Source organism: Rhinopithecus roxellana, chromosome 4 (genome assembly GCF_007565055.1).
Source record: "Rhinopithecus roxellana isolate Shanxi Qingling chromosome 4, ASM756505v1, whole genome shotgun sequence".
In the NCBI taxonomy this organism is placed as follows: Eukaryota; Metazoa; Chordata; class Mammalia; order Primates; family Cercopithecidae; genus Rhinopithecus; species Rhinopithecus roxellana.
The window spans coordinates 157,732,227-157,750,271 of NC_044552.1; the positions used below are offsets into that span (position 1 = coordinate 157,732,227).

The 18,045-nt window shown below is 42.7% G+C and overlaps 1 protein-coding gene across 1 annotated transcript in view; it reads left to right on the forward strand.

Annotated features, from left to right (window-relative positions):
* Window positions 1-18,045, forward strand: part of SLC22A2 (solute carrier family 22 member 2) — a 43,461-nt gene that overhangs the window by 12,704 nt on the left and 12,712 nt on the right. Inside the window, exons 6-9 of the mRNA XM_010368488.2 lie at window positions 686-792; window positions 2,447-2,661; window positions 3,829-3,937; window positions 4,670-4,782. Of these exons, the coding sequence (XP_010366790.1) occupies window positions 686-792; window positions 2,447-2,661; window positions 3,829-3,937; window positions 4,670-4,782 (544 nt within the window). The remainder of the gene's footprint in view (window positions 1-685; window positions 793-2,446; window positions 2,662-3,828; window positions 3,938-4,669; window positions 4,783-18,045) is intronic.

The window sequence follows — 18,045 nt, forward strand, 5'->3', positions numbered from 1 at the left end:
AGATCACCTGAGGTTGGGAGCTCGAGACCAGCCTGGCCAACATGGTGAAACCCCATCTCTACTGAACATACAATAATTGGTCGGGCACAGTGGCTCATGCCTGTAATCCCAGCACTTTGAGGGGCCGAGGTGGGCGGATCACTAGGTCAGGAGTTCGAGACCAGCCTGGCCAACATGGTGAAACCCCATCTCTACTAAAAACACAAAAATTAGCTGGGCATGGCGGCAGGTGCCTGTAATCCCAGCTACTCAGGAGGGTGAGGCAGAAGAATTGCTTGAACCCAGGAGGTGGAGTTTGCAGTGAGCCGAGATCACACCACTGCACTCCAGCCTGGGCAATAGAGCAAGACTCTGTCTCGGGAAAAAAAAAGAAATAGCTGGGCGTCGTGGTGCATTCGTGTAATCCCAGCTACTTGGGAGGCTAAGGCAGAGGATTGCTTGAACCCAGGAGGTGGAGGTTGCAGTGAGCCGAGATTGTACCACTGCACTCCAGCCCGGGCAAGAGGCTCCGTCTCAAAAAAAAAAAAAAGAAAGATGAAATGAGACGCAGTATGGAGAGTGCTTGCTCTAGTGCTGGGCATGAGATGGGTGCTCAGGATGGGTAAGGAATTATTGTTATTCCCTATGTGACCCAGGGACCCTAGCATTAAATATACAAAGCCATCCTCTCTATTCCTTTTCTTAGCGCCTGAGACTTGAAGAGGAAACTGGCAAGAAATTGAACCCTTCATTTCTTGACTTGGTCAGAACTCCTCAGATAAGAAAACATACTTTGATATTGATGTACAACTGGTAAGGAATATTTTTCACTTTGAAATACCTCCAAATTCTTTTAATCACAATCATTCATATTAAGGAAGGAAAGAAAACATGACTTCATCCCAGTATTAACGCCGATGGTGGGCAGAAATGTGGCTTGTGTCTGGTAGGTTTTCCTGACCGTGTTTTTCTTGGGCAAATATTAAGATCGGCGTAGTCCTCAAGCACAGATCAAAGCAATGGCAACCTCAACTTCACACTGGAATCACCTGGGAGCTTACAAAGTACCAAAGCTAAAACCCCTAGAAATGCTGATTTAATTGTTCTAGGGTAGGGCTTGGGAAACAGTTTTTTAATACTCCAGGTGATTCTAATGCATAGCCCAAATAGAGAACTATTGGTATAACTTAATTGATGATGAATGTAGATCTCTATTGTAGTACAGAGCTGGCAAAAAAAAAAAAAACTGTGGATGGGATTGCCTTTTCTTTCCTTTTTTCTTTTCTACCTAGAGAAAAAATTTCTGAACAAGAATAATTCCCAAGAGTAATTCCAGTGGCTTCACAGCCCAGTGACTTGATATTTATTGTGTTTGCTATCTACAGGCTGCTCTCAGAGCTTCGAGCCATGCTTTCTCTAGTGGGGAATGCATCTTTTCGGGGCACGTTGGATCTCCCAGGCAAATGGAGATTTACAATCACTAACAAAAGCAAAGCTCATCAGGAATTCATTTAGCAACCTTTGCAATAGTGCGTGCACAGGAGAGGCAGTTTTGAAATTCAGCCTCATTATCCTTCTTTCCTTTTCTGAGTAATCGTGACTTTTGTTGATTATCCTCATATTTTCCATTATATATAAAGACCATTTTTAGTTAATAAACTAGAAACATTGTCCAAATGTTGTTTGTATCAGGCCAGAAGAGAAGTCATCAAGAAGGGAAGCTGTACTCACTTGGTCTTCTGGTTTCCTAAAATGTGAATTAAGTAGTCAGTTCTTTTGATCCCAACTGCACTAGAGTACCCGAAAGAGAGAAATAATTCACAACCACTAATAACTTGATATAGTTTTACTAAATAAATCATTCCATTGGCCAGGCACAGTGGCTCACACCTGTAATCCCAGCACTTCGGGAGGCCGAGGCAGGCAGATCACATGAAGCCAGGAGTTTAAGACCAGCCTGGCTAACACAGTGAAACCCCATGTCTGCTAAAAATACAAAAATTAGCAAGTGGTTCACATCTGTAATCCCAACTACTAGAGAGACTGAGGCAGGGGAATAACTTGAATCTGAAAGGTAGAGTTTGCAGTGAGCCGAGATTGTACCACTGCATTCCAGCCTGGGCAACAGAGTGACTCTGTCAAAAATAAAAATAAAATAAAAGATAAAATAAATCATTCCATTAAGACATTCTTCTTGGTTTTCAATTTGTCCAGGAAACATTATAGTAATTTCTAATTATTTCTAACTATTCTAATTTCTTCCCTTCTCCTGGTTCTTGGAAACCACCCAGCCCCAGCCAGTCACTGAAGTGGATCAGAGATTATAAAAGCAGTGGGATGGGGGACTAGCAAGGAGATGATCACAGGGAAAGGTGACCTATAATCCACATTATTTTTCCAGAAGCCTCTCTTTTTTGGTGCCCTGTGTTTGGTGCTTGACTTGACCTGAATTCTCCTCTTTGCTCAGGTTCACAAGCTCTGTGCTCTACCAGGGCCTCATCATGCACATGGGCCTTGCAGGGGACAATATCTATCTGGAATTCTTCTACTCTGCCCTGGTTGAATTCCCAGCTGCCTTCATGGTCATCCTCACCATCGATCGCATCGGCCGCCGTTACCCTTGGGCTGCATCAAATATAGTTGCAGGGGCAGCCTGTCTGGCCTCAGGTTTTATCCCTGGTGGTAAGTTTCAGACCAAGTTGGAGTCTTATCTCCAAGACCCTGGAGAAAGGGAGTGTCACGGACCATTGATAGGAAAACCATCAAATTTGTCATCCAAATCAATTTGGAAAGACAAATTGGAGGACAGTATCTGGGACCCTTCCAAGCAAATTCATATGGCCAGCCTCCCTTTAGGAAAAATTGCACCCAATCGTTCCTTGATGTGAAATAACAAGGGAGACTCTAGAGCTCCATGCTGCAGGCCATCAAGATGACGTGGAGCAGAGAGCATAGGCCTTGGGAAAGCAGGCCCAGGTCAAGGTCTTACTCCAGCACTTCCTGGGTGTTGATTAGGGGACTCTCTTGACCTCCCTGCATCACCTGCAGAATAAATGAGAAAAATGTAAGCAAATGCCATCCATAAACAACTATTCAGTTCCTTTTTTTCCTTTTAAAATGCTTTCTCAATGAAGGGGAACAAACACCTGTATAAGAGATTCCTTTTAGCAATATGGAGCTTCGTTTGAATCCTTTTGTTATTAGTAGTTGTTTAAATGTGCCCATATTTTGCTCTTTCTTTGACTTCTATAAAGTTGGCCCAGTTTTGGAAACTGGTATAACTCCATTGTCATTAGCAACTGAGGTCTAAAGTTAAGAGAACACAGAGGATTTTTAGGGCAGTGAAATTATGCCATGTAACACTAAAATAGTGGATACAGGTCATTATGCATTTGTCCAAACCCACAGGAAATGTACCACCAAGAGTGAACCCTAATGCCAACTATGGATTTGGGGTGATTATCATTGCCACTGAAGGTTCATCAAGTAACAAACATACCACTCTGTGGAAAATGTCAATGATAGGTGGCGATGGGTGGAATGCATGTGTGGGGGCAGAGGTTATGTGGGAAATCTCTGTACCTTCCTCTCCATTTTGCTATGAACCTAAAACTGCTCTAAAAAAAAAGAACATCTTTTTAAAAAAAGAGAGAATTAGCATTGTGTCTGAGATCAAGATGGACAAATGTGAGAATCTGCTGACATTAACATAAGCCTGTAGAAGAAGTCATTTTTTTTTCTCGTCCCATTCTGGGATAGGGAATTTCTCCTTATAGTCCCACTCTGGAACACTGTCTGAAGATGAAGAATCATCTGTGTATGGATAAGTACTGTGCTTTTCCCTCTTAGATCTACAATGGCTAAGAATTATTGTCTCATGCTTGGGAAGAATGGGGATCACAATGGCCTATGAGATAGTCTGCCTGGTCAATGCTGAGCTGTACCCCACATTCATTAGGTGAGTACATTTTCCTTAGAATGAAGAGGGTGGGTGGGACATTTGTTTATTGGCTGGAACCACCACAAGTGCAGACAAAGGACATCTTACCTTCAAAACACGGTGTAAGGGAAGGTGAGAATATGTAAAGGTCCAGCCAGGCCCAGCAGTTCACCTCTCACACTTACAGGCTGGGGTAGAATACAGAGGCCATGGTGAGAACAGAAAATTGAATTGCAAGACAGGGATTACCCAGTGGCTACAGGGGAGATTGATGTGGAACAGCACAAACAGGTCCATAGAAACAACTTAGGGAAGCCAGGTGATGGAAGTAAAAAGAAACAATTGCCCCTCCCATCATTAAAAAAATCTGAAAGTTTATACAAAACAAGAATGACAGAATATGAATGGAATTATGTATATACATAGATATATATATATACACACACACACACACATATATAATATTGTGCATTGAAAATAACGTGAATGATTTTTTTAAACTCTTGAAAATTTTATTTTTGTTTTTTTTTTATTTCAATAGGTTTTTGGGAAACAGGTGGTATATGGTTATATGAATAGGTTCTTCAGTGGTGATTTCTGAGATTTTGGTGCACACCTGTCACCTGAGCAGTGTACACTATAGCTCTTGAACATTTTAATGATTTGAGGAAGTGTTTACTCAGGGTTGGGTGGGAGATAACTACTGCACTGTAATAAGTTAACAAGTTAAATCAGTTTCCTGCATTCTAGGAATCTTGGCGTCCATGTCTGTTCCTCAATGTGTGACATTGGTGGCATCATCACGCCATTCCTGGTCTACCGGCTCACTAACATCTGGCTTGAGCTCCCACTGATGGTTTTTGGTAAGAAATCTTCATAGATGCCTTTAAATGAAAACTTATTTTTCTAGAGACCTGCACTTCTCTTCTACCTCATTCAATACAGGTGTCATGCCTATTAGTAACTACTAATTACTACTCACAGTAGTAATGATGTGTCTGTAGCTTGCGTTCTTCCCAGGCATGCCTAGTAATTAGTAATGTTATTAATATTAGTAATACTAATCCATAATACTAGTTCAGTATTCGTGATATTATCAGTCATTACTAATACTCAAGTATGGGACTCCAGCCATAGAGGCAGAACATTGAAGAGAAGAATGAGAAGGAAGAAAGTTTCCCAGCAGCAGACCCCTAACTCTCTCTCTGCTGATTTCCACCCTTCCTGAGGTCTCTGTCAAAGAGTTAATTCCTCCATGCACCAGAGGCGATAAAACACAAAGCCCTTTTACTTCTTACTTCAAATAAAGGGGTTAAAATTTTGCAAAAGGCAATTTCAAAACCCAGAGGAAATAAAGACCCACATTAAGAAAATGCACCAGCATAATGGAGCACGTCTGTTGATGCACCTGGAGCAATTAGATTTCAGGAGTGTCACACAGCACTTCCCTTCTGCTACTACCAGTGGGAACACACCAGCACTGAGCCTTCTCTGGTTGACTGAAACATCTCAGTGTACCCATTTCTGTCTCCTTTGACACCCATTCTGAGTTGCTTTTAATTTGAATATGTGATGCTTTTTCCCATGGGCATATAGCACTCAATTTAGGGGAAGAGAAGAAGAGATTTCACTCTCAGATGCACACAAGGGTGTAAAGGGAAAGGATATTTAAAACTCTCAGGACCCCCAAAATCCTTATGCAAAAGGGAAAACTAAGTCTGGAGACTGAGTCATGCAACACCCTCTTCCAGATGAATAGCTGTTGCAGCATTATACATCATGCCTCAGTTATCTACAAAGGACCACCCCTGCAGATCATTCATAAGTAAATTCTTTGCTGGCCTCCCATAGACGAGAATTTTAAGTCTACAATCTAAGCTTAGCTTCTAAAACTGAAGTCTGCTGATTCCACACTGATAATGTTGATTCCAAGCTTATCTCCCGATGTACAGGATAAAGACAAGATCAGTCATTCCTCCACCTACCCAGAGAGGCCTGCATAATTGATTCTTTTTTTACTCTCATTTTCTCTTCAAACATTCACCTTATCATATGTGAAAGTCAACTTAACTGGGCACTAGTTAAAGTCTCACAAGAATGGAACCATTCCTTTGTGGCCTACCTGCCCCTCTCCCTACCTGCCTCCCTACTTTAAGGAAATGTATAAATACCAACTTCCTGAAAGCCTCTTTGTAAAAATAGCTACAGATGTGTCTGTGGCTCATGGTTTTTCAGGGACACGCCCCAAAGCTGACTTAATAAACCTCGACTGATTGGGACATTTTCCTCAGTCACTCATTTCACTTTTCAGGGGAAGCTCCCACCACTTCACTAAGGCTGCGCAATGCCCCACACAGCTACCCTCCTCATTCCTTTTCTCCCCCTTCTTCTCACAGAATTTGTGAGGGGGAAATTTTTCCACTGCTCTAGATCTGCCAGCAAAAGTTCCAAACCACTGATAGAACTCACCCGCAAAACAAATCCAATGAATTCCTCCATGATCCAGTTTAATAACAATAAGATGGCCAAAGTTGACAGAGCACAAGCTGTTTATCCTGAGATAACTTGGCCACAGAGTAGCTGGTGCTACTCCTGAGACTTATGTGACCCCTATTTCTTTCTCCCCCAACACTGGTTAAGGAACCTGTCCTCAGAACCCTCTTGTCATTGTGAGGAGGTGCACATCACAACCTCTGTCCTCCTTCCTGCCATGGAGGAAGTTAGAGACCACTCAATCTTGGCCACTCCCTTAGGTGGACAGTGTGTGACCAACGGTCAGGAGGACATTTCTGGATAGTAGATGGTTACTTCGTTACTGGAAAGGGGTCCTGACCCAGACCCCAAGAGGGAGTTCTTTGATCTTGCATAAGAAACAATTTGAGGTCAATCCATAGAGTAAAATGAAAGCAAGTTTAGTAAGAAAGTAAAGGAATAAAGAAATGGCTACTCCATAGGCAGGGCAGCCCTGAGGGCTACTTGTTGCCCATTTTTATGGTTATTTCTTGATTATATGCTAAACAAAGGGTAGATTATTCATGAGTTTCCCCTTTTTAGATCATATAGGGTAACTTCCTGATGTTGCCATGGCATTTATAAACTGTCATGGCACTGGTGGGAGTGTAGCAGTGAGGACAACCAGAGGTCACTCACATTGTCATCTTGGTTTTGGTGGATTGCAGCCAGTTTTTTTATTGCAGCCTGTTTGATCAGCAAGGTCTCTATGACCTGTATCTTGTGCCAACTTCCTATCTCATTGTGTGACTTAGAATGCCTAACTGTCTGGGAATGCAGCCCTGTAAGTCTCAGGCTTATTTTACCCAGCCCCTCTTCAAGATAAAGTTGCTCTGGTTCAAACACCCCTGAGATTCCCCCCCTCCCTTTTATAAGAGAACCCTTAATCTTAATGGTTGCAGAGAGATGAAGATCCATCTTCTGTAACTTTTTCATACTGATTAAGGGTGATCATATTTCTGATTAACTATTAGGGTTTCTTGTATTCAGGGTAGAGAGGAGTTTAGTCAGAAAGCATCAGTATGGTGAGGGCCATTCATAACTTTGAGTTCTGACAAAAAGTGATATCTGAAAGATTAATAAGAGTTTAAGAAAATATTTGGTAAGCTTATCCTGCACAATCCTTTGTATATTCATACACAAAGAGTTCAATGGCAATATCAATATATTCCACAACAGTAAAGAAAAATAAGCAAAATTATCCCAAGCAAACTAAACTAGAAGGCTTTCCATGAATCTGGCAATTGGTGAAACCATGCTGATATGGGCTCAGTACCTGATTCCAATGTGCCCAGATTAGAACTCTGATCCAGGTTTTTATGTTAGCCATCCATCTTGTTTCTTCTGAGCTGCAGGAATCATTGGCTGGAATGAGCAGGGTCAGTCTAAAGGGCAGGAAAAAAAAAGCTTAAAACAGCTTATGAGACTAAAATATAAGAACAGGTATACCATTGTTCTTGAAACATAATATTTCCCATTTTTACTAAAGACAAATCATGGTAAGACTGATTTGCTTTATTGTACTTGGCCTGATTATTTGTATAAAGTGTAGCAAAAATAATTATTTTTCACATGGGCTTTTAAAATTGACTTTGAGAAAACTTTGTTCTGTAAAAGGAATCTCAGATAAGACTTTTTTTCCAAAGCCAAGCCCAGCCATGGGTTTGTACCCACTAATACCAATAAGTTGAGTAAATTCCTCTCTGCTTGAGGTCCCCAGATAACTCGGACTCCTGGGTCTGTCAGAAAGTGACATTTTTTACTTACCACAGGTCAGAAACCCTGTACAAGGACTATGTAGACAAGGTATGATGTCAGTTTTCCCAAGGGGTTTTTATTGGCTCTACAAGTTGTTTGATTTCTTAAAAGAAAGCACAACATTCCAGTCAAAGCCTTGGTAAAAATAACCAGTTTCTCCAACTGTGTCCTGTTGCAAAAGAAAACAGATTCTTATTACACTTATGCAAATAACTATATTGCCATAAGTTAAGAGTACGCACAAATAATTTTCAAATTCTGGAGAAATCAGGTAGAGAGAAACAAATGTGCTCCAAAGTTTTTCACAGGAATATACTTGACTTAAATGTTACAAGCTGTAAATATTAATGGCTCAAAAGAAAAGTTTCCTTGACTCTGAAAAACAAAACAAAGGATCAGCAACGTTTTAAGCAAAAAGTTAGAAAAGATTACTTCCGTCTTCCATTAGTTCAGTCCATGCAGTTAACTCCTGCTTCATTTGATATACATGAACATTTCACCTCTCTGTGAGAGTCCTGAAAGTATTTTCTTCTATTCTAATGTCACAGTCTCCAAAGTTATCAGAAACCTGCATTCAAGAATACATGTTAAAGCCCTATAGTTGATTATAAAACCACCTTTTGAAGAGGATCAACAGAAGACAACAATTGTCTGTGGATGGCAAAATCTTAGGGCAGCCACAGTCAAAAACACAATTGACAAAGAAATATGTTACTTCTGTGGCACACATTAATTTAACATAGCAATTACAATTATTACTGATAATGTACACTAAGTCCTATCAGAATTATAGGAGTTTCACATAATTTTGGAACACATACCATTAATATATTTATACAAATAGAACCCAAAGATAGCCAAACACCATTTTATATTTGACAATGCTAGGTTCCTTATAAACCTTTCATAACTCTTTACAAATTTTTTGTTAAAGAACAGACGATCTGTGCTCTAAGAAAAACCTACTGTGCTTTTATTCTAATATTCAATTTATGGAAAAATTGAATGATACCCCTTTAACTTTAGCCAATATATTCACACACAGAATTTCTTTTACATGACTAATTTTTCACAAATCTTCCACTACTTGTTCAAACCTTCAGCTTTATCTTATTTAACTTTAAACAATCCTTTAACACTTTAGGCAGAAAAAGCCATATTTCCATGACTTCTTATAATCCTTTACCAAAAATACATTTCACTTTTTTTACACACCTAGCATGTGCAACTGTTTTTATTTTCCAAAGATTACTTAAGTCACATGAACTAAAAAGCATTACACTTTTTACTTTTCTGCCAAAAATATTTGACTTAAGCTCTTATTATTTTTAAGCCTATTAAAGCTCTTTCCTATCATACACACAACACATATAAATTCACAGACAGAAGAAGAGTCAGTACTTGTAAGATTTTTCATTTGCTACTTTAAGTTTCTCTTCAAAGTATGCAGCTTCTAGGGCCTATTAAGCAGCCACAGCTGAAAGGCAAAAACAGGTTTCCCAAAATTAACGGTCTCATTTTTATAGCATCTCCTGTATCCCAAAAAGAGGAAATCTGCCCATTTGTCATGGGAATCTTATCTCTCAGTGAGGAATGGGGACATTTTCATAACTTCTAGGTGGCCAAGAGCATGCTTTTCTGATCTAAACTTGCAAAGAGCTGAGGATCTCCTCATAACTGCCATTAGCTATCCCCAAAACTATATTTCCTACCTAGTCACACATCAAAGCTTTCTCATAATGTGTAGTAATTTCTGATACCCTCCAAGTCAAAAACATCAGATAATGCAATGAAAAACAGAACAGAGCCTTAGATTTTGAGAGGGATCTATCCACTTTAATTCCTGCGGTTTTATGAGGAAAACAAAGGTTTTTCCAAAAGGGGGTCTGTGATGTCTCCTCTGTTTTCCCCAAGGAGTTCCAGGCTGCTAGAGCTTGAATAAACTGACTTTTAACCATAGCACTCAAATCCTTTTAAATCTCTTATTACCCGACTTTAGCCATGCCAAACAGCCAATATTTTTGTGCTCAGAGAAAGGAAATTTCAAGATGGTTTGTGGAGAGGAAGAGAATTAACCAGTGATGAAGGGTATACGGATTTTAAACCAGAAAGGATTCATTCCCTAAGTCAGTATTGAACCCTGGGCCACCATTGTAAAATGGTGAAGCCTTAGCTATTGAGCTACAGCATTGGTTGGTTTCCATTGTTCTTCCCAGAAGGATTTTAGAGCAACCAATTCTGAGCTTGCAAAGGCTTTTAACTGCTCAAGATAATTCTTAGGGATAAGTATGACATGAACCCCCAAATTCCTATCTGTTGGATGGTGGAAACCAAGAGAATGAACTGCCTGTGATTACAAGTTCAAGCTCCCAAGGACATTTTTCAACATGTGGTCTCTGGGCAAGATGAAAGAGCAGACAGTTGCCCTGAGTAATAGAAAAAATAGAAGAGAAAGGAGAGAAGGGGAGAAAAGCATTGCCTGGTGGGGTGGCAGGGGCAGCTCCTCCCGCAGCAGGGTAGGGAAGGAGAGGTGCTCAGGGAGGCCAGAGAAAGACCCACCCTGTGGGTAAACACTGTTCACGTGACCACTTGTCAGTAGCTAAGGGATCTTTTCCAGCAGTCCTATCAGCTCTCGAGTGTCTCTCTTAGGAAGAAATAACTCACTTGCATCTGTGTGAAGAAACCACCAAACAGGCTTTGTGAAAGCAACAAGGCTGTTTGTTTCACCTGGGTGCAGGTGGGCTGAGTCCAAAAAGAGAGTCAGTGAAGGGAGATAGGGGTGGGGCCATTTTATAGGATTTGGGTAGGTAAAGGAAAGTTACATTCAAAGGGGGTTGTTCTCTGGCAGGCAGGGGCGAGGGTCACACGGTGCTCAGTGGGGGAGCTTTTGAGCCAGGATAAGGAATTTCACAAGGTAATGTCATCAGTTAAGGCAGAAACAGACCATTTTCACTTCTTTTGTGATTCTTCAGTTACTTCAGGCCATCTGGATGTACATGTGCAGGTCACAGGGGATATGATGGCTTAGCTTGGGCTCAGAGGCCTGACATTCCTGTCTTCTTATATTAATAAGAAAAATAACAAAAAAATGAAATAGTGATAAAGTGTCAGGGTGGCGAAAATTTTGGGGGGTGGCATGGAAAGATAATGAGCGATGTTTCTCGGGGCTGCTTCAAGCAGGATTAGGGACAGCCTGGGAACCTACAGTGGGAGAGATTAAGCTGAAGGAAGATTTTGTGGTAAGGTTGTTAGAAGGAGCATTTGTCATATAGAATGATTGGTGATGGCCTGGATGTGGTTTTGTATGAATTGAGAAACTAAACGGAAGACACAAGGTCTGAATAAAAGAAGGAAAAAAATAGGTATTAAAGGACTAAGAATTGGGAGGACCCAGGAAGTACAATTAGACAGTGTCCAAGGGGGTTCTGTGTAATTACTTGTTTGGTTGGTGAGTTTTTGGGCTCTATTCTTGACAGAGTCCTTTTATTAAGTTGGAGGCTGAGCTTGGTGAGGTGTGTTTTTAAAAGACCATTAGCCAGTTCTACCTTTCCTGAAGATTGAGGACGGTAAGGGGTATGAAGTTTCCACTGAATACCAAGAGCCCGAGAAACTGCTTGGGTGATTTGACTAATAAAGGCCAGTCTGTTATCGGACTGTGTAGAGGTGAGATGGCCAAAATGAGGAATTATGTCTGACAGAAGGGAAGAAATGACTGCAGTGTCTACCCAGGCCAACAGGTATTTTAGTTTCCTGACTAAGGGCATGTGAGTAAAGTTAATTTGCCAGTCCTGGGCAGGGGCAAATCCCCGAGCTTGATGTGTAGGGAAGGGAGAGGGCCTGAGAAATTCCTGAGGAGTAGGGCCCTTCTCAGCAGATGGAACACTGAGAAGTGATTTCCTTGAGGATAGATTTCCATGATAGAAAGGAAATGAGAGGTTCTAAGAGATGGGCTAGCGGCTTGTAACCTACATGGAAGAGGCTATGAAATGATGACAGAATAGAATGGGCCTGTGAGACTGGAAGGAGATCCTTGATCCAAGAACCATTTGCCTAATGTGGGAAGAGACTGATAGGTGGAAGTTTCAGGGGGGGAGTACGTGGGAGTGGCCAGATAAGAAGGAGAAAAACTGCTGTGAGGTATAGAAGTTGGAACACTAGCTGCTTTTTTAAGCTACCTTATCAGCATAAGCATTGTCCTGAGCAATGGGCTCTGATACCTTTTGATGGCCTTTGCAATGAATGACTTCAACTTCCTTTGGAAGTAAAGCGGCTTTGAGAAGCATTTTTTTTAAAAGAGGCTTAATGATGGAGGACCCTTGCATAGTAAGGAAATTTCTTTCTGCCCATATAACAGCATAGTGGTGCAGCATATAAAAGGCATTTTTAGAGTCAGTATAAATATTGATGCATAGTCCCTTTGCAAAAATGAGGGCCCGAGTTAAGGCAATGAGTTCAGCTTGCTGAGAGGTAGTGGAGGGGGGCAGAGTGGTAGCCTCAATGATAGATGTGGAAGATACTATCGCATAGCCTGCCTTTGCTGGTGAGTGGTGATTAGGCCTGGTGGAACTGCCATCAGTAAACCAAATATGATCAGGGTGAGGAACACGAAAGAAGGAAATATGGGGACATGGGGTGAATGTCAGGTGGATTAGAGAGATACAGTCATGGAGGTCAGGTGTGGTATCTGAAATAATGTGGAAGGTCAGATTGAAGTCCGGGCCAGGAACAATGGTAATTGTGGGAGACTCAACTAAGAGTGAGTATAGCTGGAGGAGCCAGGTGGGAGGAGGAAAATAGGTTTTGGAAGTTATGAGAACTGTAGAGAGTTAGTTGAGCATAGTTTGTGATTTTGAGGTCCTCTAAAAGTATTAACACAGTGGCAGCCGCCGAACGCAGACATGAGGGCTGGGCTAAAACAGTAAGGTCAAGTTGTTTGGATAAAAAGGCTACAGGGCATGGTCCGGGTCCTTGTGTAAGAATTCTGACTGCACAGCCCTGCACTTCAGCTGTATGTAATGAAAAGAGAGTGATGAGTTAGGGAGAGCCACCGTGGGAGCAGCTTTTAGGGCTATTTTTTAAGGAATTAAAAGGGGAGTGGGGAAAGGATTCAGGATTTATGGGGTCAGCTAGGTTTACCTAGAACAGAATAATGAGTTGTGGAGGGAAGTATTGAGGATAGGTGAGTATACGGGTTTGGCACCACAGGGTGGATAGACAAAACAATTTGGTTGATAAGGTGCAGATCCTGAACTAACCTGTAAGAGTTGTCCAGTTTTAGGACAGGTAAAACGGGGGAATTGTAAACAGAGTTTATAGGTTTTAGAAGCCCATGCTGTAGCAGGTGAGTGATAACAGCCTTTAGTCCTTTTAAAGTGTGCTGTGGGATGGGATATTGGTGTTGAGCAGGGTAAGGGTGATTAGGTTTTAATGGGATGGTAATGGGCATGTGATTGGTTGCCAGGGAGGGAGTAGAGATGTCCCATATTTGTGGGTTAAGGTCGGGGGATATGAGAGGAAGACGCAAAGGAGGCTTTGGGTTGGGAAGAAGGGTGGCAATGAGATGTGGCTGTAGTCCAGGAATAGTCAGGGAAGCAGATAATTTGGTTAAAATGTCTTTGCCTAATAAGGGAACTGGGCAGGTGGGGATAACTATAAAACAGTGCTTAAAAGAATGTTGTCCAAGTTGGCACCAGAGTGGGGGAGTTTTAAGGAGTTTTAAAGCTTGGCCGTCAATACCCACAACAGTTATGGAGACAAGGGAAACAGGCCCTTGAAAAGAAGGTAATGTGGAGTGGGTAGCCTCTGTATTGATTAAGAAGGGGACAGACTTACCCTCCACTGTAAGAGTTACCCAAAGCTCAGCGTCCATGATGGTCCAGGGGGCTTCCAAGGCGACCAGGCAACGTCAGTCTTCAGCCGCTAAGCCAAGCAGATCTGGGAAGGAGTCAGTCAGAGAGCCTTGGGCTAGAGCTTTAGGGGCTGTAGGAGTGTCTGCTGGCGAGTTGGACAGTCCAATATCTAGTGGGGTCCTGCACAGATGGGACATGGCTTAGGAGAAAATCCTGGCTGCGGGCATTCCTTGGCCCAGTGGCCAGATTTCCAGCACTTGTAGCAAGCTCCTGGGGGAGGAGGTTCTCAAGGAACCCCTGGCAGCTGCAGTTCAGGTGTTTGGAGTTCTTGTGTGCTGCAGATGTGGCTGGGGTTTGTCTCATAGTGGAGGCAAGGAATTGCAACTCAGAAATACATTGCTACTTGGCTGCCTCTACTCTACTATTGTACACCTTGAAGGTGAGGTTAATTAAGTCCTGTTGTGGGATTTGAGGGCTGTGATTTAATTTTTGGAGCTTTATTCTAATGTCAGGAGCTGACTGGGTGACAAAATGCATATTTAGAATAAGACAGCCTTCTGACCCTTCAGGGTCTAGGGCTGTAAAGAGTCTAAGGGTTGCTGCCAAATGAGCCATGGACTAGGCTGGGTTTTTATATTTGATGAAAAAGAGCCTAAATGCTAACTGATTTGGGAGAGATCAGATAAAGGAAAAGGAGTGTTAACCTTGATTATGCCTGTAGCTCCAACCACCCTTTTAAGAGGAAATTGCTGGGCAGGTGGGGGAGGGGCAGTCGGGGAATGAAACTGTAAGCTGGACCTGGTGTGAGGAGGGGAGGTGATAAAAGGATTATACGGTTGGGGAGCGGAGGCTGAGGAAGAATTGGGACCTAGCTCAGCCTGGCAAGGAGCAGCCTGGGGAGGAGGGGAGAGGTCAGATGGGTCTGTAGAAAAGGAAGATTGGAAAGACTCAGCAATGCTTGGGGTTGGGACTGAGGGGACAGGCGGGAGGGAAAGAAGCAAGATTTGAGATGAGTTGCATTGGGAACAGAGACTAGGGAGAGACCGATTTGTAAAAGAATGCCTGGACATCAGGCACCTCAGACCGTTTGCCCCTTTTATGACAAGAATTATCCCAGATTTTGTAGGATGGAAAAATCGAAAGTGCCGTTTTCTGGCTACTTGGAGCCACTGTCAAGTTTGTATTGGGGTGAAGCAGTGTTGCAGAAGAAAACAAGATGCTTAGATTTTAGATCAGGTGAGAGTTGAAGAGGTTTTAAATTTTTGAGAACGCAGGCTAAGGGAGAAGAGGGAGGAATGGAGGGTGGAAGCTTGCCCATAGTGAAGGAGGCAAGCCCAGAGAAAAGAGAGAGTAGAGACACAGAGAGAAGGGGTGGGGGATGCTTTCCCCCCAGGAAAGTGGAAAAGGGGTAGAGACATGGAGAGAAGGGATGGGAGGTGCTTACCCCCCAGGAAAGTGGAGAAAAGGTGGGGACACGGAGAGAAGGGGTTGGGTGAGCAGCCCTGGGCTGCAATGTGGGTGAGCAGCCAAAGCAGGCATCCCTGCAATTGACTTGCCACCAAGGGAATGTGGGTGAATGACCAAGGCAGGTGTCCCTGCGGTGATCAGACACCTCTGAAATGTGGGTGAATAATCCGGCAGGCGTCCCCGCGTGATTAAACACGAAGGGAAGACTGTCTTCCCAAGTCCGTGACTGGTGCCGGAGTTTTGGGTCCACGGATAAAACACATCTCCTTTGTCTCTGCCGGAAAAGGAAAGGAACTGAAATTAAGATAAGGGAGAGATTGAAAGATGGCACCAAGATTGAAAAGAGAAAGACGTTGAGGGATAGTGAGAGAGATCAGAGAAGAGAGTAAAGAGAGGCCGCTTACCGGATTTAAAATTGGTGAGATGTTCCTTGGGCTGGTTAGTCTGAGGGCCAGATGTCGTAGGTGAATCTTTCTCATGGAGCAAAGAGCAGAAGGACAGGGGATTGGTCTCCCAAGGGAGGTCCCCCAATCTGAGTCACGGCACCAGATTTCACTTGCGTCCGTGTGAAGAGACCACCAAACAGGCTTTATGTGAGTAACAAGGCTGTTTATTTCACCTGGGTGCAGATGGGCTGAGTATGAAAAGAGTCAGTGAAGGGAGATAGGGGTGGGGCCGTTTTATAGGATTTGGGTAGGTAAAGGAAAATTACAGTCAAAGGAGGTTGTTCTCTGGCGGGCAGGGGCGGGGGACACAAGGTGCTCAGTGGGGGAGCTTTTGAGCCAGGATGAGCAATTTCACAAGGTGATGTCATCAGTTCAGCTAAGGCAGGAACAGGCCATTTTCACTTCTTTTGTGATTCTTCAGTTACTTTAGGCCATCTGGATGTACATGTGCAGGTCACAGGGGATATGATGGCTTAGCTTGGGCTCAGAGGCCTGACAATAACTACCCCTGTTCCAAGATCCTTTATATGCCTAATCTTGTCACCCACAGACATCAGCAGAGTGCAAGGGAAATTAATTCAAAGAAAATAGCAGTTAACATTCCATGGTGCCAAACTCATTCTCAGCTGAGAGGGACTTTACTGAGAGGGACTTCTACTCCCCTCAGTCTTAGGAGGGACTCTAACCTTCCTAAGCTAGGCCTCAAACCCAAGTTCAGTCAAGTGTCTTTGCCTTTTATTAAGAGGGACTTTTAACCCTCTCTGTCTTAGAAGACACTCTAACTCCCCTGGGCCTCTAATTCAATCACATCCTTTACCCAGGTATGCCAGCACTTACCCAAAGTTGATTAATCAGTGCTGCAATTTGTTTCCTTCAGGCTGGCGGGGGGAGGTCTCCTCAGTATCCCCCCTTCAGGGTTCACCAGAAAGATGTTATTGGAAAGGGGTCCTGATCCAGACCCCAAGAGAAGGTTCTTGGATCTCACACAGGAAAGAATTCAGGGCAAGTTCATAGAGTAATGTGAAAGCAACTTTATTAAGGAAGTCAAGGAATAAAGAATGGCTACTCCACAGGCAGAGCAGCCCTGAGGGCTCCTAGTTGCCCATTTTGATAGTTATTTCTTGATTGTATGCTAAACAAAAGGTGGATTATTAATGAGTTTCCCCTTTTTTGACCATATTGGGTAACTTCCTGATGTTGCCATGGCATTTGTAAACTGTCATGGCACCAGTGGGAGTGTAGCAGTGAAGACGACCAGAGGTCACTCCCATTGCCATCTTGGTTTTGGTGAGTTGTAGATGGTGGGTGTATTTGGTGGGTTTCCTGCAGCCTGTTTGATCAGGAAGGTCTTTATGAGCTGTATCTTGTGCCGATCTCCTATCTCATCCTGTAACTTAGAATGCCTAACTGTCTGGGAATGCAGCCCTGTAAGTCTCAGCCTTATTTTACCCAGTCCCTATTCAAGATAAAGTTGTTGTGTTTCAAATGCCTCTGACATGTCAAAGAAAAAGGCTAAATTCTGTAAAATGTTTAAAGAGTTTATTCTGAGCCAAATATGAGTGACCATATTCTGACCAAATATGAATGACTTGCCTGAGGCACAGTCTCAAGAGGTCCTGAGAACATGCGTCCAAGGTAGTTGGATTAAAGCTTGGTTTTATACGTATTAAGCAGACAAAAGACATCCATCAATACATGTGAGGTATCCATTGGTTTGGTCCAGAAAAGCAAGACAACTCAAAGCAGGGGCTTCCAGGTCATAGGTGGATTCAAAGATTTTCTGATTGGCAATTGCTTGAAAGAGTTAAATTATTATCTAAAGATCCAGAATCCATAGAAAAGAGTGCCTGAGTTAAGATAAGTGGTTATGGAAACCAAGGCTCCTATTATGTAGATGAAGTCTCATAAGTGGTGCCTTTAGAGACAATCAATGGCAAATGTTTCCTATTCAGACCTTTAAAAGGTGCTAGACTCTCAGTTAATCTCTTCAGGATTGGGAGGGTCTGGAAAGGGAAAGATCTAGTTATGTTAATAGAGATTCTTTACAGATGCGAATTCTCTCCACAAAAGATGGCTTTGCCAGGCCATTTCAAAA